Genomic DNA, 25,339 nt, shown 5'->3' on the forward strand with positions numbered 1-25,339 from the left:
CAGAACCATATTACCATTTTCTGTTTACCAGCTGGCAGTTACCCCTCCCCACCCCCTACCATCTCACCCCCAACTCCCACCCTCTTGCTTACTGACAGTATTTAATCGTGGTCAGAAGGTTTGAAAAGATCTAGATGTCAGTTTGTACAGGCTTCTGAACCAGTGTTTCTTAATTACTAAATGGACTGCTTATCCATCATCAATGACAGTGAACAAATCAAGATGGGGCAGTGCAGGTACAGGAGACTGCAGAGACTGGAATCTGTTGCAAAAAATAAACTGCTGGAAGAACTGAGCTTACTACTTCAACTTGCTGGAGGAACTCAGCAGATCAGGTAGCATCTATGGAAGGAAGTGTACAATTGATGTTTCAGGTTGAGACCCTTCATCTGGACTGATAGAGGGGAGATATCCAATATAAAGAGGTGAGGGGAAGGGGTGGGGCAGGGGCTGGCAAGCAGTAGGTGGATCCAGGTGACGAGGGGTGATGGGCAGAGTCATAGAGCACAGAAAACTGGCCTTTCGGCCCAACTCGTCCAATAGCGACCAAGGTGCCAACCTGGGCTAGTCGCATTTGCCTGCATTTGGCCCATATCCCTTTAAACATTTCCTATCCATGTACTTGTCCAAATCTCTTTTAAATGTCATAATTGTATCTGCCTCTCCCACTTTGCCTGGCAGCTTGTTCCATATACCCACAGTTGACCCTCAGGCTGCTTTTAAATCTTTCCCCTCTTACTTTGAACCTATACCCTCTGGTTTTGGACTCCCCTACCCTGGGGGAAAGACTGCAGCCATCCACCTCATCTCTGCCCCTCATGACTTTATAAACCTTTAAAAGATCACCCCTCAGCCTCCTATGCTCCAGGGTAAAAAGTCCTGGACTATTCAACCTCTCCTTATAACTCAAGCCCTCTAGTCCCAGTAACATCCCTGTAAATCTTCTTTGCACCCTTTCCAGTTTAATGACATCCTTTGTATAACAGGGCAACCAGAACTGTACACAGTACTCCAAATCTGACCTTACCAACATCTTGTACAGCTGTAACATACTGTCCCAACTCCTGTACTCAATGCCCTGAACAATGAAGGCAAGCGTTCCAAATGTTTTCTTCACCACCCTGTCTAGCTGTGTTGCCATTTTCAAGTAACTATGTACCTGCACTTCTAGGTCTCTCTGTTCTATAACGCTCCCAAGGACCAAACCATGCACAGTGTAAGTCCTGCCCTGGTTTCTCTTACCAAAATGCAACACCTCACAGTTATCTGAATTAAACTCCATCTGCCATTCCTCAGCCCACCGGCCCAGCTGATCCAGATCCCATTGTAATCTCAGATAACCTTCTTCACTGTCCACTATACCACCAATCTTGGTGTCAACCGCAAACTTACTAACCATGCCACCTATATTCTCAATCATTATTGTAGATGACAAACAAATAAGGAAGGTCCCACCCCACCAACCTTATTTGGTTCCATGCTCCACCTTCCTTTCCCATTAGATTCCATCACCTGCAGCCCTTTGTCACCTCCACCCCTCACCTCCCAGCCTCTGTCACTATTTCCACTCTTCCCTCCTCCCATCATCCCTCTTCACCTGGATCCACCCTTGCTATTGTTCCACCCTTTTCTCTCACCTCTCTATACTGGCTATCTCCCCTCTTCTCTTTCAGTTCAAATGAAAGGTCTCAACCTGAAACATTTTCCTCCACTGAGTTCTTGCAAGAGAGGGCAGTGAGCTGGAGCAAAACCAGGGGTGTGCCAGCACAGAATGACTTGGTGCAACATATGGAAAATATCAAAAGGTCTATTTGACAATAGAAACCTGCATGCATGATTTAGTCACCACTAAATGCCACAGTGTTACTGTGGCATCTGGTGTATACCTCAAACCTACCTCATTCTCTTGCATGTGTAGTTCCTTTACTGGTTGGAAGGCCATAATTCGCCAGCTGTTGAAGCAACGGAAAACACTGAATGAGCCAGAAAAGGAACTGTACCAGTGAAGAAACTTTCCAATTAATCCCACCCTCCGGGTTTTTCCTGAAACATTTTTCCTTCAAATGTTGGACGTTACTTTAAAATCTACTTCAACTACTTGTGCATTCATGTCAGGTCACAAGTCTCATATCATCTTTGGTTCTTTCACCAGCTATCTTATGGTTACTGACCCATGACACTGGGAAGTTTATCCCAGTCTGCCCTATCAAAACTTGTGAAGTAATAACATTGCAAATGCTGGAAAACTGACAATGAAACAGAAAATGTTGGAAACATTAAGCAGGTTGGTCAGCATCAATGGACAGAGAAATAGAGTTTGTTTCAAGCCCAAGATCCTTCATTAGAACAGGGAAAAGTTGGCAAATGTTTTTTTAAAGTTACAAAGAGAGGCAGAGAGAACACAGGGAATGTTTGTGATGGAGTGGAGACACATACGATTATGGTGTCAGCTGAGAGGGTTTGGTGGAGACTTGTTAATGGGAGAGGGACATGAATGAGGACAAAGAAAGAAAAGCCTAAACTGAGATGGAAAACAGCTGCTGGGAGTCCAAAATGAAAGGGAATGCTGGAAATACCAGAAAATAAAGATGAATTGGTGGAGAAAGAAACAGTTAATGATCCCATCTTCAAGCTCAGTATGTTACAGCTCTCAGGACTCAACAGTTTCAGAAAACCAGCTGTTCCAGTACCAGGGGAGACCTGAGAGGTTTATAAAATTATGAGAGGCACCGACAGAATAGACAGCTGGTATCTTTTTCCCAGGGTCAAAACATCTAATACTAGATGGCATGCATTTAAGGTGAGAGGGGTAAGTTCAAAGGAGATGTGCAGGGCAGGTTTTTTTTTGACAGAGTGTGGTGGGTGCCTGGAATGTGCTGCTAGGGATGGTAGTGGAGTCAGATATGATAGTGGTGTTTAAGAGGCTCTTAGGTAGGCACATGAATATGCAGAGAATGGAGAGATATGGACATGGTGTAGGCAGAAAGGTTTTTTTTAAGTTAGGCACTTAACTAGCAGTTTAATTAGTTTGGCGCAACATCGTGGGCCGAAGGGCCTTTTCCTGTGCTGTACTGTTCTATGTTCTCAGTTTGCTATTGTTACACAAATTCTGCCACCAGTGTGTGAATGTGTATGGGGTCGGAGGAATTAAAACAGAGGTTACATGGGAATTGTGTCCTTTTAAAGACATGGCACTGCCAATTTATCAAAGCCTTTTGGACTGTACAGAGGGTTGAAGTAAAGCAAAGAGAACCAATTTATGCAGCTTCACGCAGTGACTGACAGGAAAGTGAATGGCAGGACACTCAGCAGTTCTGTATTTATACAGAATGAGAAAGACAGAATGGCAATGGAAGGCAGGATTAGGACTAATGAAGATTATGTGGGCCCTGAAGGAGCTAATCACGATCACCAAGGCCAGACAAGCGAGGATCAGCTTGTACACCACTCCTGGGATGTTCCTAGAAACTGGAAAAGTGGCTTTGAGCAGAACCCAGATCTGTGCTTGGATACTGCTGCTGTCTCGGTCCCAGGTCCTGTAGGTTACCAGCTCTTCCTGTGCTCACCAGGGTACTTGTCAAATGTGATGAGGTTTCTCTTTTGACCACACTCACTTTCGAATTCTTTGACCAATAACTTAAATCTGTGCCCCCTACTTATCAATCTTTCTACTAAGGGAAGCAAGTCCCGACCAGCTTTAAGCTATCTTGTTTAAATATTGGATGTCATTAGCTGTCTGCCTGTCATCCAGCACAACTGTCATAGCCAAACTGAACTAATTAGTCATCACAGCTTTGGGCATGGGAAATCGGGTCTCATGAACTTAATTGAGTTCTTTTGAAGAGGTGACCATGAGCACTGATGAGGGCAGGGTGGTAGACATTGTCTACCATAGACTTTAGCAAGGCTTTTGACAAGGTCCTTCATTGTAGGCTGGTCCAGAAGGTTAGATCACATGGGATCCAGGGTGAACAAGCCAACTGGAAACAAAATTGGCTTGGTGGAAGGAGTCAGAGGGTGGTGGTGGAGGGTTGTTTTTCAGATTGGAGGCCTGTGACCAGTGGTGTACTGCAGGGATTGGTGCTGGGTCCACTGTTATTTGTCATTTATATTAACGATTTGGATGAGAATGTAGGTGGCATGTCTGTGGATGACACCAAAATTGGTGGTGTGGTGGACAGTGAAGAAAGTTGTCGAAGTTTACAACGGGATCTAGACCAACTGGGAAAATGGGCCAAAGAATTGCAAATGGAATTTAACCCAACTGTGAAGTAATGCATTTTTAGAAGTTAAACCAGGGCAGGGCACACAGTGAATGACAGGGATCTGGGGAGTGTTGCAGAATAGAGAGACTTTGGAGTACAAGTACATAGTTCTCTTAAAGTGGCGACACAGATAGGCAAGGTGGTGAAGAAGGCATATAGCATGCTTGCCTTCTTCGGATGGGGCACTGAGTACCAGAGTTGGGACATCATGTTACAACTATACAAGGCGTTGGTGACACCACTCCTGGAATACTGTGTGCAGTTCTAGTTCCCATACTACAAGAAGCTTGTGATTAAGATAGAGATGTTGCAGAAAAGACTCACAAGGATATCGCTGCAACTGGAGGGCTTGAGTTATATGGAGAGATTGAATGGGCCGGAACTGTTTTCCCTGCAAAGGAGGCGAGGGGTGACATTATAGAGATATATAAAATCATGAGGAGCACAGATAAGGTGAATGGTCTGTCTTTTTCCCAGGGTAGGGGAGTCTAAAACTAGAGGGCGTATGTTTAAGGTGAGAGGGGGCCTGAGGGGCACAAGTAGGAGGGTTGCTAACTAGAGGAGACAGGTTGACAACTGTATCAGAGAGATGAGGAGAAAGATCATTATGATTTAGAAACATTGAAGACAGGAAAAGCAGATTCAATAGTAACTTTAAAAGGAAATTAAATACATATGTGGAAAGATTTGCAGAGCTATGATGAAGGATCAGGTGAATGACACTAAGTGAAAAGTTCTTTTGATGATCTGGAACAAGACCTCCTTGCTGCTCGGTTCCCTGATTCTGTCAGCATTCTGCAGAGACTGCTGGAGCTCCCACCCTTGACTATTACCCACTGACACACACAACATTTAACAAGAAGCACTTGCAAATCGACAGGAAAGTTGATTTAAACTTTCTACACAACTGAAGAAATTCAGTGATTAAGTTTCTAATCCATTTGTGAAGATAGAAAGTTTTGGCACAAGGCTTTGAATGACGATACCACACTTTGACTACCCATAACAAGACAACTCAAGAACCCAGCTCCCCAAAACTACTTTTGTAAACATTTGATTCAGTAGCCCAGACTGATCAAGAATAAGATGAATGACTGTGCAAATGCATTTCAATTAAACAATAATGCTTTTTACAATACAGTTTCTGGCCAAATCATGTCCTCATTAATTTTATTATTGTTTCATATTTTATTCTTATTCGCAAGACATATTAATCTAGGATCTTTGGGAAGTTAAGTTAGAAACTAACCTGTCAATACACAACTCCATAAACATCTGTTACCTTAAAGCTGCTGTGCTTGCAAAAAAAAAGTTTGAGATGGAATCATGAAAAAAGCTGTACCTTGGTGTAATAATTTCTTTATACTGGAGCTTCTCAATCTTGGAAGTGGCAACCAATGACATGGGCACCACAATGTTATCAATATCATAACAACATTCACTCTGCTGCCTTTGGCGTAAAGAAATCTAGAAATACATAATATATAAGAATCTTTTGTTATGAAGGTTTGAGGTGGAAGCCTACTCAACAACTCATCTTACTATATGTCATATAAAAATTTAAAGCAGAGAACAATTGGACTTATAATGAAACTTAGTGTGATTACGTATAACATTCATATAACTTAAAGGCCATGTCAGCTGAGCCTTTGTTGATCTACTGGAAAGGATCCAGATCAGAGAAGTCAGAGCCCGTAGGTTCTCTGATGCAGTGATCTCTGGTAGTCTTGACAAGTGAATTTGGGGTGCCACCCATATCACCAACTAGCCTCGATACATCATACTTCATACATTATTATGCATTGAGACAGTGAATGACCCAATGTTTTGACCAAAGTGTGATGGGTTGGCAACCCATCCTCACTTGTCATGATCCATTCCAATAGATCAACAAAGCTGACATGGCCTTTAGGTTACACAAATATCACACATAGTCACTAGAAGTTTCATTGTAAACCTTATAATTTTTAAAAAATATATATTCAGAAGAGTCCTTAGAACATTAGGTTCACAGGTACAATATAACTGTGCCCTTCATTAATCCTGTTCATGTGTATCCATATTACACGTTGCAGTTTATTGACAAATAGTGCAGCTGGGTACTGATCTACATGCTAATGAGGGTGCCCTTACCAAACCAATCCACACCCCTATTTCCCAAGTAATATGAAAGGAGTATTTTTGAACGAGAGGGAATCTTCATAGACAAGGAATAAAACAATATAATTGCAAACTTTATCATTAGGGAAAATCCCCCTATCACCTGGAGGAAACCTCCTTCCATGCTGGCTATTCTGAAAACACAGAACTAAACATATCCGTGACCTTAAGAGATTGGTTATTACTGTCTTCCTCTCATCACTCCACTACAGGAAATAATACACGGCACGGTAGCGTAGCGGTTAGCGTGACACTATTACAGTGCCAGCGATCGGGGTTCGATTCCCGTCGCTGTAAGGAGTTTGTACGTTCTCTCGTATCTGCGTGGGTTTCCGCCGGGTGCTCCGGTTTCCTCCCACATTCTAAAGACGTACGGGTAGGTTAATTTGGGGTTTAAAATGGGCGGTGCGGACTTGTTGGGCCGGAAGGGCCTGTTACCACGCTGTAAAATAATAATAAAAACATTTAAAAAAATACAGTGAAAACCTTTTATAACAACCATTAATAACTGGATAACTGCACAAAGGCAGGTTCAGATTAGTACAATAAACTACTGAGTCTGTCAATTACATCTTACATCTTTCGTCTGCGAAAGTGCTCTTTGGGATGGAGTTGATCTGGACACCCAGCTATCTGTTGGGCTGGAACATTGAGTTCGCTGAATAAGGCCTGATGTCTGTGTTATTTTCACCGAAGAACCAGAAGGAGAGTCACCAGAGTTCAGCAGAGCACAGTGTTTTTTACTTACAACTGAAATACAAAATAAATATGCAGAATTTTGTGGAAGACAACATATAGGCAAGATTCTCCAAGGCAATGTAACCAACTTGATTTCAGGAAGTAGTGTCAAGAACTGTTCAAATGCCTATCTCTAGCTATGATTTCTTTTGCTCTTTAACCATCAGATCAAATTGGGAGGGGCAGTGAACAGTGGAAAGCTGTCAGAAAGAGATCTGAACAAGACTGAAAAATTGGAATAACAAGCTGGAGATGTTGCTTATCTGTTGAGAAATGCAAATTCATGGTGCTAGCAAATGAGGGTCAAAATAATGCAAGTGCAATATAAGTGGAACCTGTCCAGAGGCAACATAAGAAAGGGATCTAGGTGGGAGCTGGTAGTAGAAAATACCCATAATGTAACGTGAATCAGTGGTGACAAAAGCAATAGAGAAGCAGTTTAGTTTGAGGAATAGTACAAAAATAATCACATTAATCTGCATTTTATGTACATCTTTCACATCAGTGGGGCACCCAAAACTCTTCATTAACAAATCTTAACTTCTGAAGTGTGATCACTGCTGTTGCGTGAGCAAATTTTAAATAAATGTGCATACAAAGATCCCCCAAACAATGGGGTGATGCTCAGGGTAATATTTTTGTGATAGCCGGCTAAGGATAAATGTTAGTCAGGAAATGAATAAACTTCCTTGGATGTCCTCGGATTCTTTACATCCACCTGTGTTCATGGAGTTCAAAAAGAAAGCACTCACTTAGTATTGTACAAGAGTGTCAATCCAGATTATCTGATCAAGTGAGACAAACCCATGGCTTGCAGAGAAAAAGAGGACAGCAGAAAGAAATTCTTCCAATCCAGAGAGAGAGGGGGAGGGAGAGAGAGAGTGAGAATATCTTTTTTTCCTTCTGGTGAAAGCACAAGTCATTGTGAGCAGCGAGGGATTACTACACTAAGTATTGGTGATGGATGTGACCTGGCAGGGTAAAATGTCGCAGCTTTTTTGGAGATATGATTCACAGCACATTTAAACTGGGAAGTTGATGAGGCAAGTAAATCTGAAAATGCTGTAATGTCAATTTGGGAGCAAGACCATCATCTGTGAATTCATAACTAATGCTGTTATATCCACAGAAATGGATCTCCTAGAAACATTGCCTTGTCCTCACCGGTAGTTTTCTCATTTGAATGCCTTCTTTTTCTTAATTCTCTGAAGGGCTTCCTCGATGCTTCTGTTGGAGTATGTGGTTCAGGGATAGAAGATGACTGATTCCAATGCTGTCCCAGTACCTTTGCAAAGTGGTCCTTATTAACATTGCACCCTGAGGATTAATTTGTTGATAGACATAAGTATCTTGGATTGCATTCAAAAATGGTAGATCTTTAATCAAAATAAAAATCCATACAAATCATTGATAAACCTTGCAAGGATAAAGTAATCATAGAGTTATAGAGTAATACAGCATGGAAACAGGCCCTTCAGCCCAACTCTTCCATGCTGACCAAGGTGCCTACCACCTGCTTGTATCTAATTTTCTTTACTCTGGCACAGGAGGAGACCATTCAGCCCATTGGGTCCATGCCAGCTCCCAGCAGAGCAATCCCATCAGTCCCAATCACCTGTATCTCCTGCAACTTATTTTCATTCACTTGCCCATTAACTCCCATTCTTGATACTTTTGCCACTTCCCAATACTAAGGCGTATTTTATTTGATCTCAGGTGCTCTGGTTTCCTCCCACATATTTGGAATGGAGGGTGGCTAATGTTGTAGGAGAATGAGGGGTGACCTTATAGAGGTGTATAAAATCATAAGGGGCATAGATAGGGTGAATGCACACAGTCTTTTTCCCAGGGAAAGGGAACCTAAAACTAGACGGCATAGGTTTAAGGTGAGACGGGAAAGATTTAAAAGGGACCGGAAGGGAATTTTGCCATTAATTCTAGAATTCATTAATTTTAAGTGCAAGTTATTTGAAGATATTAACATATTTTAAAACTTCCTGCTGCAATTCAATTTTAACTTGGTACACCTGCTTAGTACCAAAGGTTTAGATGGGGCAGAGTTTGTTAAGTGTGAATCCTGTCACAGTATGTTGACAGGCCAACAAGAAGGAATGCCATATTAGATCTAGTATTAGGTAATGAACCGGGTCAGGTGACAGATCTCTTGGTGGGTGAGCATTTACGGGACAGTGAACACCGCTCCCTAACCTTTAGCATTGTCATGGACAAGGATAGGAGCAGAAAGGACAGGAAGATATTTAATTGGGGAAGGGCAAATTATGAGGCTATAAGGCTAGAACTTGAGAGTGTAAATTGGGATGACATTTTTGAAGGTAAATGTACTATGGGGATGTGGTCGTTGTTCAGGGATCTCTTGCAGGATGTTAGGGATAAATTTGTCCCGGTGAGGCAGAGAAAGAATGGCAGGGTGAAGGAACCATGGGTGACAAGGGAGGTGGAACATCTAGTTAGGAGGAAGAAGGCAGCGTACATAAGGTGTAGGCAGCAAGGATCAGATAGGGCTCATGAGGAATATAGGGTAGCAAGGATGGAACTTAAGAAGGAGCTGAGGAGAGCAAGAAGGGGACATGAAAAGGCCTTGGCAAGTAGGGTTAAGGAAAATCCCAAGGCTTTTTTCACTTATGTGAAGAGCAGAAGGATGATGAGAGTAAAGGTAGGACCGATTAGAGATAATGGTGGGAAGATGTGCCTGGAAGCTATAGAAGTGGGTGAGGTTCTCAATGAATACTTCTCTTCAGTATTCACCAAGGAGAGGGCCCTTGATGATGCTGAGGACAGTGTTGGTAAGGTTAATGTTCTAGAGCATGCAGATATCAAGAGAGAGGATGTATTGGAGCTGTTAGAAAATATTAGGACAGTTAAGTCACCAGGGCCTGACGGAATATTCTCCAGGCTGCTCTGCGAGGCGAGGGAGGAGATTGCTGAACCTTTGGCTAGGATCTTTGAGCCCTCGTTGTCCACGGGAATGGTACTGGAGGATTGGAGGGTGGCAAATGTTGTCCCCTTATTCAAAAAAGGTCGTAGGGATAGTCCAGAGAATTACAGACCAGTGAGCCTTACGTCTGTGGTGGGCAAGCTGTTGGAAAGGATTCTTAGAGATAGGATCTATGAGCATTTAGAGAATCATGGACTGATTAGGGACAGCTAGCATGGATTTGTGAAGGGAAGATCATGTATCACAAGCCTGATAGGATTCTTTGAGGAGGTGACCAGGCAGATTGATGAGGGTAGTGCAGTAGATGTGGTCTACAAGGATTTTAGTAAGGTGTTTGACAGGGTTCCACATGGTAAGCTTCTTCAGAGGGCATGGGATCCAGGGAGGCTTGGCCGTGTGGATTCAAAATTGGCTTGCCTGTAGAAAGCAGAGGGTTATGGTGGAGGGAGTGCATTCAGATTGGAGGGCTGTGACTAGTGGTGTCCTACAAGGATCGGTTCTGGGACCTCTACTTTTCGTGATATTTATTAATGACTTGGATGAGGGGGCAGAAGGGTGGGTTAGCAAGTTTTCAGATGACACAAAGGTTGGTGGTGATGTGGATAGTGTGGAGGACTGTCGAAGATTGCAGAGGGACATTGATAGGATGCAGAGCTGGGCTGAGAAGTGGCAGGTGGAGTTCAATCCGGAGAAGTGTGAGGTGGAACACTTTGGGAGGACAAACTCCAAGGCGGAGTAGAAGGTTAATGGCAGGATATTGGGTAGTGTGGAGGAGCAGAGGGATCTAGGGGTTCATATCCACAGATCCCTGAAAGTTGCCTCACCGGTGGATAGGGTAGTTAAGAAAGCTTATGGGATGTTAGCTTTCACAAGTTGTGGGATCGAGTTTAAGAGCCACGAAGTAATGATGCAGCTCTACAAAACTCTGGTTAGGCCACACTTGGGAGTACTGTGTCCAGTTCTGGTCGCCTCATTCTAGGAAGGATGTGGAAGTGTTGGAAAGGGTGCAGAGGAGACTTACCAGGATGCTGCCTGGTTTGGAGAATATGGATTATGAGGAGACACTAAGGGAGCTAGGGCTTTACTCTTTGGAGAGAAGGAGGATGAGGAGAGACATGATAGAGGTATACAAGATATTAAGAGGAATAGATAGAGTAGACAGCCAGCGCCTCTTTCCCAGGGCACCAATGCTCAATAGAAGAGGGTGGGTGGGGAAGTAAAGTAATGGGTGGGAAGTTCAAGGGAGATATCAGAGAGTATCAGAGTTTTTTACCCAGAGAGTGGTTGGGGCATGGAATGCGCTGCCTGGGGTGGTGGTGGAGGCAGGTATGTTGGTCAAATTCAAGAGATTGTTAGATAAGCATATTGGAGGAATTTAAAATAAGGGGATATGTGCGAGGAAGGGGTTAGATAGTTTTAGGCGAGGTTTAAAGGTCGGCACAACATTGTGGGCCAAAGGGCCTGTATTGTGCTGTACTGTTCTATGGTTCTATGGTAATTTCTCCTCCTCATCTTGTACCTTCTTTGAGGCATTTATTTCTGCACAGTTATTAAAATCAGCAGTGTTCTTTTACACAATCAACTGAACTCAAAGTAAGATCTTAATTCACACTGGATAAGCATTGGAGGATCATAATGAAAATTATGTGAAATTTCATAGGTGCATTTGACATGTGATAATGTACTGTGATAATACATGTGCATAAGCACTCAGTAATATACACAGTATGGTGGTCACACAGTTATAGTTGGATGAGGGGGAAATTCTCCAGAACACTGAGATCCTACATGAGTTTAGATGTCCCATTCCTTAGATGGCTGTGCAGAATCCTGTCGGGCCTTCCCGATGAATAGGTGAACTTTGCATATCAGGGACGTGTCGAGGTTAGATACGGTAAGCGACAATAAGAACATAACTTTTTAAACATGGAATATGGGCATTGCTGTTAACGCCAGTATTTATGTCCCGTTTCCAAATGCTTCAGAGAGCAGTAATGATGAGTCTCTTTCTTGAACGCATTCCCGCAGCAACAGCACACTAGATACTCCCACAGTGCTGTTATATAAGGTGGATGGCCACAGTCATTTTCCCAGGGTAGGGGAGTCTAAAACTATAGGGCATCAGTTTAAGGTGAGAAGGGAAAGATTTAAAGGGGACCTATGGGGTAAGCTTTTCCACACAGAGGACAGTGGGTAAATGGAACAAACTGCCAGAGGAAGTGGTAGAGATGGGTACAATAACAACATTTAACAGACAGTTGGACAGGTACATTGATGGGAGGGTTTAGACGGAGATTTGCCAAATGTTCAGGAAGCATGGATGAGTTTGGCTGAAGGGCCCGTTTAACTCTGTCTCACTCTATGATTCTATGGATATTAAGGAAAGGTGACTGGACTCTTGGCTTTGGAAAAAAAGCTCACATTTACCATTCCATCCATTGCTGATGGAAATGTGTGATCTGTGCCTGAGTGGTCCAGTAGAACATTAGCAGATTTCATACTTACATATTGGGCATCTAAATTAATGATGCACAATGAACCTCATGATGCCATCACGCTCTCCACACCCCTACCCATGCCTATTCAGTAATCTTCAGCTGTGATTACTTTTGCCCTTTAACCATCAGATCAAATTTATCTGGAGGAAGCTCTGGAAGCCAGTTCCTAATTGCCAAGGTCATGCAAATCACAGGGCATCCTGGCTGTAAATAGCAAGCTGTCCCCACCCTACCCCACTCCTCCCTCTCAAAGCTTGGGATTCCCCCAGACATACCAGCTGCCAAAACAGTGGGGAAAGCCTGTGACATTCACAAATATTGAAACATATACAGAAACCACTAAAAACGTACTACTGAAAAATGCATTACAATTTAAAATTTTGAAAACCTGAAAAATTAAAATCAATTGATGTTAATTCAGAAACTAGTCTGACCCTGTACAGCTGCTGCTCTCCATTGAAAATGCAGAAGTTCAGCTTCTGGTGATCCCAGTGTTGGGAAGGTGGTTGATGCTAGACCTCTGGACTTCATGAGGAGTCCAGGATTGGAGGGTGGTCGGGATGACAGTGTCAGGGACCTGTCAGGATGTTCTGGACTTCTTTGTTCAACTGAATGGTCCTCAAATGTAATCTGGATCATCAGCCTCCAGGACAAAAGTTATGCACCAGTGCAATGGCTGATAAAGTAGCCTGGCTATATGAATATAATCAAAATAACATTGCAGAAATTGCTGTTTAAACCAGATATCCACATTTACATAAAAAAATAAGAGTGAGGCAATATCCATGTTATTTTAAAACCAAATTTTAGACACTCAAAAACTATGGCAGGGCGTGCACAATATAATTTCCTACAAGGGGAGATCGGGTAGCATAAGTGGCAACGACCCATCACTCAATGATGAGCTCAATGCCTTTTATGCATGTTCTGACAGTGAGACCTGCAACACACCCACACGAGCCCCCACATCTCTGGATGACCCTGTCATTTCAGTCTCTGAGGCCGACATCCGGGCATCCTTCAAGAGGGTGAATCCATGAAAGGCATCTGGACCAGATGGTGTATCTGGCCGAGTACTAAAGATCTATGTGGACCAACTGGCTGGAGTATTTATGGACATATCCAACCTCTCGCTTCTGTGGTCTGAGGTTTCCACCTGCTTCAAAAAGGCATCTATTGTACCCGTGCCCAAGAAGAGTGTGGTGACCTGCCTTAATGACTATCCTCTGGTACTGCTTACATCAACTGTAGAAATTTGCCTACAGGTCAGCAGAAGATGAAATTTCTCTGGCTTTTCACTCTGCTCTGGACCATCTGGACAACAGGAACTCATATGTCAGGCTGCTGTTCATCGACTACAGCTCAGCATTCAACACAATCATCTCATCCAAACTCATCATCAAGCTTCAAGACCTGGGCTTCTGTACCTCCCTCTGCAACTGGATACTTGACTTCCTCATTGGCAGACCTCAATTAGTGAGGATTGGTAACAACACCTCCTTGCTGATCATCAACACAGGTGCATTTCAAGGCTGCATGCTTAGCCCCCACTCTACTCTATACACACGACTGTGTGGCTAAGCACAGCTCCAATGTGATCTTCAAATTCACCGATGACACTACTGTTGTGGGATGAATCACAGGTGGCAATGAATCAGCTTACCAGAGCGAGATAGGACACGTGGTTGAATGGTGCCTCAACAACAACCTCTCGCTCAACGTCAGTAAAACTAAAGAGCTGATGTTGACTTCAGGAAGGGGAAGGAGGGCGAACATGCGCCAGTCTACATTGGGGGATTGGCAGTGGAGACAGTCAGCAACTTTAAGTTCCTGGATGTTAACATATCAGATGACCTGTCCTGGGCCCAGCACATAGATGCAATCATAAGGAAAGCGCACCAGCGTCTTTGCTTTCTTTGGAGGTTAAGGAGGTTTGGCTTGTCACCGAACACACGAACAAACTTCAGCAGATGAATTGTTGAAAGTATCCTGACTGGTTGCATCATGGTCTGTTACAGCAATTCGAATGCGCAGGAACATAAGAAGCTGCAGAGAGCAGTGGACTCTGCTTAACATATCACAGATATGATTTCTTTATTAGTCACATGTACATCGAACCACACAGTGAAATGCATCTTTGCATAGGGTGTTTTGGGGGCAGCCTGCAAGTGTCACCACGCTTTGGTGCCAACATAGCATGCCCACAGCTCCTAACCTGGACGTTTGTGGAATGTGGGAGGAATCCAGAACACCCGGAGGAAACCCATGCAGTCACGGGGAGAACGTACAAACTCCTTGATTGTGTGGCTTTCCTCTAGGCACATCCCTCCGCACCATCGGTAGCATCTACAGGAGGGGGCGCTGCCTCAAGAAGGCAACATCCATCATCAAAGATCCCCACCATCTGGGCCATGCCATCTCACAGCTACCATTGGACAGGAGGTACAGAAGCCTTAAGTCCCACACCACCAGGTTCAAGAACAGCTACTTCCCTTCAACCATTCGGTTCTTGAACTAACAGGCAAAAACCTAATCATCACTACAGTTTAGACCACTCTGATCACTTTGCATTAAAATGGACTTTGTTTCTTTGTTTAAATTCTATTTTTTGTTGTAAAAATTGTGTATAAATTATGTTTTTCTTGTGAATGCTGCTTATATGATGCTATGTGCCTGTGGTGCTGCTGCAAGTAAGGTTTTCTTTGCATCTCTGCATATATACACTTGTGCTTATGACAATAAAATCAACTTTGACTCCTATCTCACTGACTCCAAGGTCAACTCCACAGATCTTTGCAGAAAATTTCACAGGAATCATGTTACAGGTTTTGAGGAAGTGAACTTGACTACACTATGCAGTCAATTATCCAATAGTAAGACAATATAGACTCCTGATAATATTCTGGTAATTTACAAGACATGCTACAGTTCTAAAAAAACTGTATTTTGCCATTTAATCAGAAGTGTTAAAAGCTTTACAAAATATTTGCAGTTTAATAATAATTAACAATAGATCAAGGACTGCTGATGCAACATGAAATGCTTATAAATTTTGTACAGCATGAAGTGGCAGTACAGCTCATTTACTGTGTATTTACTCACAAAAATGATTCCTTAATAAGTAAAATGAACTTACCAACTGAATCCAAAATACTCTCATGTGGATATCTCTTACACAGTGCACTGTTTGCTAAGGAAGTCTTTAAATCATTCATTACTGGGGGAACATGTCCATTGTCCCATTCTTCCTCATTCAATAAAGCTTGAAAGTGGACACTTAGAGGCACATCTACACAAAAAAAAAGTTGTATCTTTAACCCCACATTATTACCAGCTGGGCATTACACACAAACTTTTATTTGAAATCTTTAATTTCTCCACCTGCATATTCATCACTTAAGTTTTAGGTAAAGTAAATAATGGGCCAAATAAAGCAAAATTCAAGCAATTACAATAGATGTAATGTTATGCTAATATCCAACTCTAATTCAAACTTGGTTAAAATGGAGAGACTATTCTTTTAAAAAAAATTCATTCCAAAACTATTGTTATACATAAATAAGGCAATTGCCAAACATAGAAAATATAGAAAACTGAAGTAGGCCATTCGGTCCTTTGAGTTTACTCTGCCAGTCAATTTGATCATGGCTGATCATCCAAATTCTGTACCCTGTTCCTACTTTTTTCCCCATATCATTTGATCCTTCTAGCCCCAAGGTCAATACCTAACTCCTGATTGAATATATTTAATGATGTGACTTTAACTGCTTTCTTTGTTCAAGGATTCCATAGGTGCATCACTCTATTTTCTTTTTTTTATTTTTTTTCTATTTTCTAATTTCTCTTCATCTCAGTGCTAAATGGCTTACCCCTTTAACCTTTGACAGAGACCCCTGGATCTGGGTCCCATGCCATCAGGAACATCCTTTCTGCTTCTAGTTTGTCCAGTCCTATTCGTATTTTGTAGGTTTCTATGAGGTAGCCCCCATTTTTCTAAGCTCTGGTTAGTACAAGCCTAATTGTCCCAAACTCTCTTCATGTGTTAGTTCTACCATCCCAGGAACCAGTGAGATGAACCTTCCCTGAATTCCCTCCACAGAAATATAACAAAATCAATCCTTACCGAAGTTAAATGATAAATTATGAGTTTACCATTTTTACTGTATATTTTCAATATTTTCACTTGAATTGGAATCAGAAATTCTTAACTAGAGTGATATTTAAATGTTGTGAGAGTACCTACCTTCACCATCCGCTCAGGGAGTGTGTTCCAGCTTTCAACCACCTTCAAATCCCCTCTAAACCTCCTACCTTGACTTTAAACCCATGCCCTCTGTTGTATACATCTCTGCTACAGGAGAGTTTCTCTCTATCTACCCTACCTATGCTCCTCATAATTTAGTTTATCTCAATCAGGTTCCCCAGCCTCTTCCACTTCAAGGTAAAAAAAAAACTATCCAGTCTCTCCTTATACTGGAGGCCCTGCCTCCCAGACATCATCCCAGTGAATCTCCTCTGCAATCACCTTCTTCCTATAATGTCGAGACCAGAACTGTACACGTTACTTCAGCTGTGGCCTAACCAATGTTTTATAATATTGTACTATAACCTCCCTGCTCTTATATTCTGTGTTCTGCCTAATGAAGATAAGTATCCCATTTGACTTCTTAATCACTTAATGTTCCTCTACTGTTGCCTCAGGGATCCTTGAACATGTACACTAAGGTCCCTCTGTTCTTCAGTACTTCCTCGGGTTCTCCCAAAATGCATCATCTCACACTTTTCCGGAGTGAATTCCATCTATCCACCTTACCAATTCAGCGATGTCATTCTTATCAACAACACTACTAATCTGTGTGTCATCAATATTCACATCCTCTTCACCTTTCTATTCAGAATATTATTTACATCAAGTTCCTCCCATAGCTGGATCCTCCACAGGTAAAGCTAAAATAAGCACCATGACCAACATTGGATGATAATGCTTCAACATTACATTGCTGACATTAAGCAGGGTTATTGAGGAATAAATCCCTTCTCAATGAGACAAAATGTAAATTAAAACCTAGCAATAGAATACTGAAGAATGGAAGATCACTCATCACTCCTACCATAACTCAACCTACCTGAGGAGGGTTTCATGAAACAATACATGGATGGTCCAACAAGGGATGGCACTCTATCGACCTTGTATTGGGGAATGAGGCTGGCCAGCTGATTGAAGTGTCAGTGGGGAAGCATTTTGGGAACAGTGATCATTATTCCATATGTTTTAAGATAGTTATGGCTAAGGATAAGACTGATCCTCGGGCAAAAGTGCTAAACTGGGGGAAGGTTAATTACAACAGTATTAAGCAGGAACTGGGGAAGAGTAAATTGGGGACAGCTGTTTGAGGGTAAATCGACATCTGACATGTGGGAGTGTTTTAAAAACCAGTTAATTAAAATTCAGGACCAGCATGCTCCTGTGAGGATATCAGATAAGAGTTCAGGAACATTGGATGACAAGAGATATTGCAAGTTTAGTGAAAAAGGTCTGTAAACTGAAATCGATAAGGCGCTCGGGAAATATGAAACAGGAAAAAAACTTAAAAACAAGGAATTAGGAAGGCTAAAAGGGGCCATGAAGTGTCCTTGGCAAGGAGAATTCCAAGACATTTTATATACATATTAGGAGCAAGAGGATAGCTAGGAAAAGGGTAAGTCCACTCAAGGACGAAGGAGGGAATTTATGCATGGAGCCAGAGGAATTGGTGAGGTCCTTAATGAGTATTTTTTGCATTGGTATTTACCAAGGGAAGGACATGGATGATGGTGAGATTAGGGAGGGGTATGTTGATAAATCTAGGGCATGTGAATAAAGGATGTGATATTGGGTGTCTTGATAAACATTAAGATAGATAAGTCACCAGGGCCTGATGGGATCTATCCCTGGATACTGAAGGAAGCAACAGAGGAGATTGCTGGAGTCTTGACAGATATCCTTGTATCCTCTTTAGCCACAGGCAAGATCCCAGAATACTGGAGAATAACCAGTGTTATCCCTCTGTTTAAGAAGAGCAACAGGGACAAACCAGGAAACTATAGGCTGGCAAGCCTCACGTAAGTGGTAGGGAGATTACTGGAGAAGATTCTTAGGGACAACATGTACTTACATTTGGAAAAGCATCGTCTTACTAGGGATAGTCAGCTGTCCCTAATAAGTTTGTGTGGTGGAGGGGTGCTTTATGACTGGAGGTCTGTGACCAGTGGTGTTCTGCAAGGGAACAAAAATTATACTCAAAGTGCATTGATTTTAAAATTTGAACAGGAATGAAGTACACAGAACATTGCATTGGGCTCTTCGGCCCACAATGTTGTGCTGGCATAGCTAATCCCTCTTATCTACAGAATGCCCATATCTCTCCATTTTCCTCTCATTCATGTGTCCATCCAAGCCCCTCTTAAAAGCCTCCAATGAATTTGCCCCCACCACCCTCTCAGGCAATGCATTCCAGGCATCCACCACTCTCTCAGTAAAAAGCGTACCCCTCACATCTGTTCTGAACCTACCCCCTCAAACCTTAAATGCATGCCCTCTGGTATTGGATCACACAATAATGGGAAAAAGATATTGTTTGTCCACCCTATCTATGCCCCTCATAATTTTATACACTTCCAACAGATGACCCCTCAGCCTCTGCCACTCCAGAGAAAAGAACCCAAGTTTGTCCAGCCTCTCCTGGTAGCACATGCCCTCCAATCCAGGCAGCATCCTAGTAAACCTCCTCTGCACCCTCTCTAAAGCCTTGACATCTTTCCTATAAGGAGGTGACCAGATTGTACACAATACTCTAAATGCAGCCTAACCAGACTTCTGTAGAGTACTTCAAGCAGTAAAACTGAAACTTGAATTTAGAAAAATTAAACTCTACTGAATGCAGATTATAATCAAGAAAGTTGTCCTAATTTTCTAAATTAATTTCCTGTTAATTTATGTAACCTAGTTGCAAAATGATGGTTGCATGTCTGTTGTGTTACTGGATTCTTTTGTTCCTCTAGGGCCACATTCTCTGCTTATTTACTTAAACCTGTGGAATTGTTAGCCTATCTGTGCCCTACTAAGAATCATTAAGCATAAAGTCTTGAGTTTGAAAACAAAGACCATTTTCCTTTTGTCTTGAATACATAGTTTATCCACAATAATTTACGAGACATATTACTATAAAGCAAGTGAACCTAGCAAGTTCTGAAAAATCAGCGGCAGTGGTGCAGATGGTAGAGCCACTGCCTCACAGTGCTGGAGACCCAGGTTTTGTGGGCATGAATTTCCTCCGTGTGCTCTAGTTTCCTCCCATATCCCAAAGATGTGCAGATTGGTAGGTTAAACAGCCAGTGTAGGTGCGTGGCAGAATCTGGAAGAGTTGTTGAGAATGTGGGGAGAATAAAATGAGATTAATGTAGGATTAGTGTAAATGGTTGATGGTCAGCAAAAACTTGGTGGGCCATATAGTCTGTCTCCGTGCTGTATCTCTCTACCACCCTAAAACTCATTTAAGCAACACAAAAAATGTAACAAATAACTTTGATGCGTGGTCTTAGATCTGGCTGGAGAGATGCATGGTAACTAAATATATCAAGTTCTGACAGCAAATTGACTCAAAGTATTACTTCTGTGGCACTAAGGCATACAAAACTAGCCTAGGTTTTGGTTCCATGCTGATATAGCTCACCTCAGCCATGGCAGTTGGTGTGCATGTTAGAAATTAGAAGCAGAGTCCTTGGGTACTGCACCATTTCACATGTTCCCACAGGAAAAAATGTGATCACAGTCAGATGCAGAGGATTAGGGTAAGAGCCAGGATTTCTGCTCCTGATTCCTATTCTGACTCTTATAAATAGCACGTTGTGCTCATGACATCCTTCACACTCAATTACCCCGTCATCTCAGTGCCCACCTGGGTGATGTACCAGAGGGTTGCCAGCACTTGTGGTTGTGAACCACATTGTTTAGCAGAGGAGGGTAGAAAAGAGAAACATAAAACAACAATAAAAGTAATATGTAAAAATTCAAATTTAGTTCTGCAAAAAGTGCTAAAAAATGTACCAGAAAAATAATGCTGTATAACTAGTCATACCATAATGAAGTGACAATACTGGGTGAAAGCCTGGGTCCAGTAGAGCTGCTCGATCCTCCCATGTCAGTGTCCTTGGGTCCACCACATCACATATTTTACAGCATACTGGCCAGCTACATTGACAATGCACAGCAGCAGCCGGAACCTGGAAATACAATTGCTGCGTTAAAACAGATCAGTAAACATTGGCTTCACATAAATATTGTTGTCAACTGGAGTTATAGCCAACATTAATTTGAACCACACAATCAAGTACTTAAATTAGTTTAGCAAAAAGGAGGAAACAATTAATTTGATGTATAAATGACATTCCAATAATTAGGTAACTGAACAAAATCTCATTGAATCTACCCTTACTGTATGGACTATGGACATAAAATAGATCGCGCCTCTGGACGCAAAGTCCCTACAGCACTTTCCTTCCAGAGTGCTCTTCATTCAGTATTTACACATTGAAGTCACCCATACCATCAGGAGCTTATGAAGGATTTAGTAATCAACGAATTATTTGACTACATTTGAGTACTGTGTAGCTTTATTCACTGTCATAGAAAAGATGTGATTAAACTGGAAAGAGTTCAGGAAAGAATTATGAGGATGTTGCCGGGACTAGAGGGCCTGAGTTATAGGGGGCAGTTGGCCAGGCTAGGTCTTTATACCTTGAAACATGGGAGAATGAGGGGCGACCTTATAGAGATGTTTAAAATTATGAGAGGCATAGATAAGGTGGGTGGTAGCAGTCTTTTCCCCAGGTAGGGGGGTCCAAAACTAGGGGGCATAGGTTTAGGGTGAGAGAGGAAAAATTTAAAAGGGACCTAAGGGGCAACTTTTTCACACAGAGAGGGTGGTGGGTATATGGTATGAGCTGCCAGAGGAAGTGGTTGAGGCAGGTACAATAGTATCATTTAAGAAGCACTTGGATAGGTACATGGAGGGCGGGGGTTAGAGGGATATGGGCCGAATGCAGGAAATTGGGAATAGCTGGGCGGGCACTGAGGTCGGAATGGACTGGTTGGGCCGAAGGGCTTGTTTCTGTGCTGCATTGCTCTATGACTCTACATTGCAGCAAATATTGCGGGCAAATATTACAAACAATTTTTACAGAGCAGGCTTTGAGCAACACTCATGGAATAAATGATTGGATTTGTTTTAGTGTCAGTGGCAGGATAAAAATAGCCAAGACATAAGCAAAGCTTCAATAAAGATTCTAAACAATCTATTATGTTCACTTGAATATACAAAGAGGACCCTCAGTTTAACATTTAATGCCAGGACTTACAGCAATGTAGCACTGCACTGGGAAACCACCAACAGCAGGAATAAAAACAGGTGATATTAAAATATATGAACTCATTCCTTGGAGCTATGATGTGGTGAACATTACAGAGACTTGGATGGCTCCGGTGCTACAATGATTGATTCAAGTGCCAGGTTTTAGATGTTTCAGAAAGGACAGGGAGGGAGGCAAGAGAGGTGGGGGAGTGGCACTGTTGATCAGAGATAGTGTCATGGCTGCGGAAAAGGTGGACGTTGCGGAGGGATTGTCTACGGAGTCTCTGTAGGTGGAGGTTAGGAACAGGAAGGGGTCGATAACGGTGCTGGGTGTTTTTTATAGGCCGCCCAATAGTGACAGGGTTATTGAGGAGCAGATAGGGAAGCAGATCCTAGAAAGGTTGTTGTGGTGGGGGATTTTAATTTCACAAACATCAATTGGCATCTCCAGACGGTGAGGGGTTTAGATGGGGTGGAGTTTGTTAGGTGTGTTCAGGAAGGGTTCTTGACACAGTAGAAAAGGAGAGGCTGTGCTTGATTTGGTATTGGGAAATGAACCTGGTCAGGTGTCAGATCTCTCAGTGGGTGAACATTTTGGTGATAGTGATCATAATTCTATCTCCTTTACGTTAGCACTGGAGAGGGATAGGAACAGACAGGCTAGAAAGGTGTTTGCTTGGAGTAAAGGGAATTATGAGGCTCTCAGGCAGGAAATTGGAAGATTAAATTGGGAACAGATGTTCTCTGGGAAAAGTACGGAAGATAAGTGGCAAATATTCAGGGGATATTTGTGTGGAGCTCTGCAGAGACATGTTCCGATGAGACAAGGGAATCATGATAGGATACAGGAACCGTGGTGTACGAAGGCTGTAATAAATCTAGTCAAAAGGAAAAGAAAAGCATACAAACAGTACGAAGAGATAGGTAATATTAGAGATCTGGAGGAGTACAAGGCTAAAAGGAAGGAACTTAAGAAAGAGATTAGGAGAGCCAGAAGGGGGCATGAGAAGGCCTTGGCAGGCCGGATTAAGGAAAACCCCAAGGCGTTCTACAAGTATGTGAAGAGTAAGAGGATGAAATGTGAAAGGATACGGCCTATCAAGTGCAGCAGTGGGAAAGTGTGTATGGATCTGGAAGAAATAGCGGAGGTACTTAATGAATACTTTATCTCAGTATTCACCACGGAAAAGATCTGGGGGATTGTAGTGGGGACTTGCAGTGGCCTGAAAAGCTTGAGCATGTAGATATTAGAAAAGAAGTGGTGCTGAAACTTTTGGAAAGCATCAAGTTAGATAAGTCGCCGGGACCGGATGAGATGTATCCCAGGCTGCTGTGGGAGGCGAGGGAGGAGATTGCAGAGCCTCTGACGATGATCTTTGTGTTGTCCATGGAGACGGGAGAGGTTCTGGAAGATTGGAGGGTTGCGGATGTTGTTCCCTTATTCAAGAAGGGGAGTAGGGATAGCCCAGGAAATGATCGACCGGTGAGTCTTACCTCAGTGGTTGGTAAACTGATGGAGAAGATCCTGAGAGGCAGGATTTATGAACATTTGGAGAGATATAATATGATTAGGAATAGTCAACATGGCTTTGTTAAGGGCAGGTCCTGCCTTACGAGCCTGATTGAATTTTCTGAGGATGTGACTAAGCACATTGATGAAGGGGGAGTAGTAGATGTAGTGTATATGGATTTCAGCAAGGCGTTTGATAAAGTACCCCATGCAAGGCTTATAGAGAAAGTAAGGAGGCATGGGATCCAAGGGGACATTGCATTGTGGATCCAGAACTGGCTGCCCCACAGAAGGCAAAGAGTGGTTGTTGAAGGGTCGTATTCTGAGTGGAGGTCGGTGACCAGTGGTGTACCTCAGGGATCTGTTCTGAGACCCTTACTATTTGTGATTTTTATAAACAACCTGGATGAGGAAGTGGAGGGGTGGGTTAGTAAGTTTGCAGATGACACGAAGGTTGGGGGTGTTGTGGATAGTTTGGAGGGCTGTCAGAGGTTACAGAGGGGCATAGATAGGATGTAGAGTTGGGCTGAGAAGTGGCAGATGCAGTTCAACCCAGATAAGTGTGAAGTGGTTCATTTTGCTAGGTCAAATATGTTGGCAGAATATAGTATTAATGGTAGGACTCTTGGCAGTGTTGAGGATCAGAGGGATCTTGGGGTCCGAGTCCATAGGATACTCAAAGCGGCTGCGCAGGTTGACTCTGTGGTTAAGAAGGCATATGGTGTATTGTCCTTCATCAATCGGGGAATTGAATTTAGGAGCCGTGAGGTAATGTTGCAGCTATATAGGTCCCTGGTCAGAACCCACTTGGAGTATTGTGCTCAGTTCTGGTTGCCTCACTACAGGAAGGATGTGGAAGCCATAGAGAGGGTGCAGAGGAGATTTACAAGGATGCTGCCTGGAATGCGGAGCATGCCTTATGAAAGCAGGTTGAGGGAACTTGGCCTTTTCTCCTTCGAGCGACGGAGGATGAGGGGGGACCTGATTGAGGTATATAAGATGATGAGAGATATTGATAGGGTAGATAGTCAGAGGCTTTTCCCCAGGGCTGAATTGGTGGCCACAAGAGGACATAGGTTTAAGGTGCTGGGGAGTAGATATAGAGATGTCAGGGGTAAGTTTTTTACTCAGAGAGTGGCGAGTGCGTGGAATGGGCTGCCGGCAATGGTGGTGGAGGCGGATAGCATAGAACCATAGAACCATACAGCACAAAACAGGCCCTTTGGCCCACCGTGTCGTGCCGTCCATCAGACCACCCTCACACTACCTAACCCCTTCCTCCCGCATATCCCTCTATCTCACGTTCCTCCATATGCCTATCCAACAAGCTCTTGAACCCATTCAATGTATCTGCCTCCACCACCACCCCAGGCAGTGCATTCCATGCACCAACCACTCTTATCTCCCCTGAACCTCCCACCCATAACCTTAAAGCCATGACCTCTCGTCTTGAGCATTGGTGCCCTGGGAAGGAGGCGCTGACTGTTTACTCTATCTATTCCTCTCAATATTTTATATACCTCTATCATGTCTCCTCTCATCCTCCTCCTTTCCAGTGAATAAAGCCCTAGCACCTTAAGCCTCTCCTCATATTCAATACCCTCCAATCCAGGCAGCATCCTGGTAAATCTTCTCTGCACCCTCTCCAATGCCTCCACATCCTTCCTATAATGAGGCGACCAGAACTGAACACAGTACTCTAAATGTGGCCTAACTAGAGTTTTGTAAAGCTGCATCATAACCTCGCGGCTCTTAAACTCAATCCCACGATTTATGAAAGCCAACATCCCATTGGCCTTCTTAACTGCTCTTTCCACCCGTGA

The 25,339-nt window shown here is 42.9% G+C and overlaps 2 protein-coding genes across 6 annotated transcripts in view; one reads left to right on the top strand and one right to left on the bottom strand.

The window, feature by feature from the left end:
* Positions 1-25,339, top strand: part of rpe (ribulose-5-phosphate-3-epimerase) — a 68,126-nt gene that overhangs the window by 36,937 nt on the left and 5,850 nt on the right. The gene's annotated exons all lie outside the window — the stretch shown is intronic.
* The window catches only part of LOC127570566 (KAT8 regulatory NSL complex subunit 1-like protein), a 107,853-nt gene that overhangs the window by 5,715 nt on the left and 76,799 nt on the right, over positions 1-25,339 (bottom strand). For all 5 annotated transcript variants that reach the window (XM_052016264.1, XM_052016247.1, XM_052016239.1 and 2 more), the window contains 6 exons: positions 20,735-20,879; positions 15,754-15,906; positions 8,328-8,480; positions 7,003-7,175; positions 5,608-5,732; positions 1,898-1,952 (listed from right to left, as the gene is read on the bottom strand). In XM_052016264.1, the coding sequence (XP_051872224.1) occupies positions 1,898-1,952; positions 5,608-5,732; positions 7,003-7,175; positions 8,328-8,480; positions 15,754-15,906; positions 20,735-20,879 (804 nt within the window). The remainder of the gene's footprint in view (positions 1-1,897; positions 1,953-5,607; positions 5,733-7,002; positions 7,176-8,327; positions 8,481-15,753; positions 15,907-20,734; positions 20,880-25,339) is intronic.

The sequence above is a fragment of the Pristis pectinata genome, chromosome 1 (assembly GCF_009764475.1).
Source record: "Pristis pectinata isolate sPriPec2 chromosome 1, sPriPec2.1.pri, whole genome shotgun sequence".
Lineage (NCBI taxonomy): Eukaryota > Metazoa > Chordata > Chondrichthyes > Rhinopristiformes > Pristidae > Pristis > Pristis pectinata.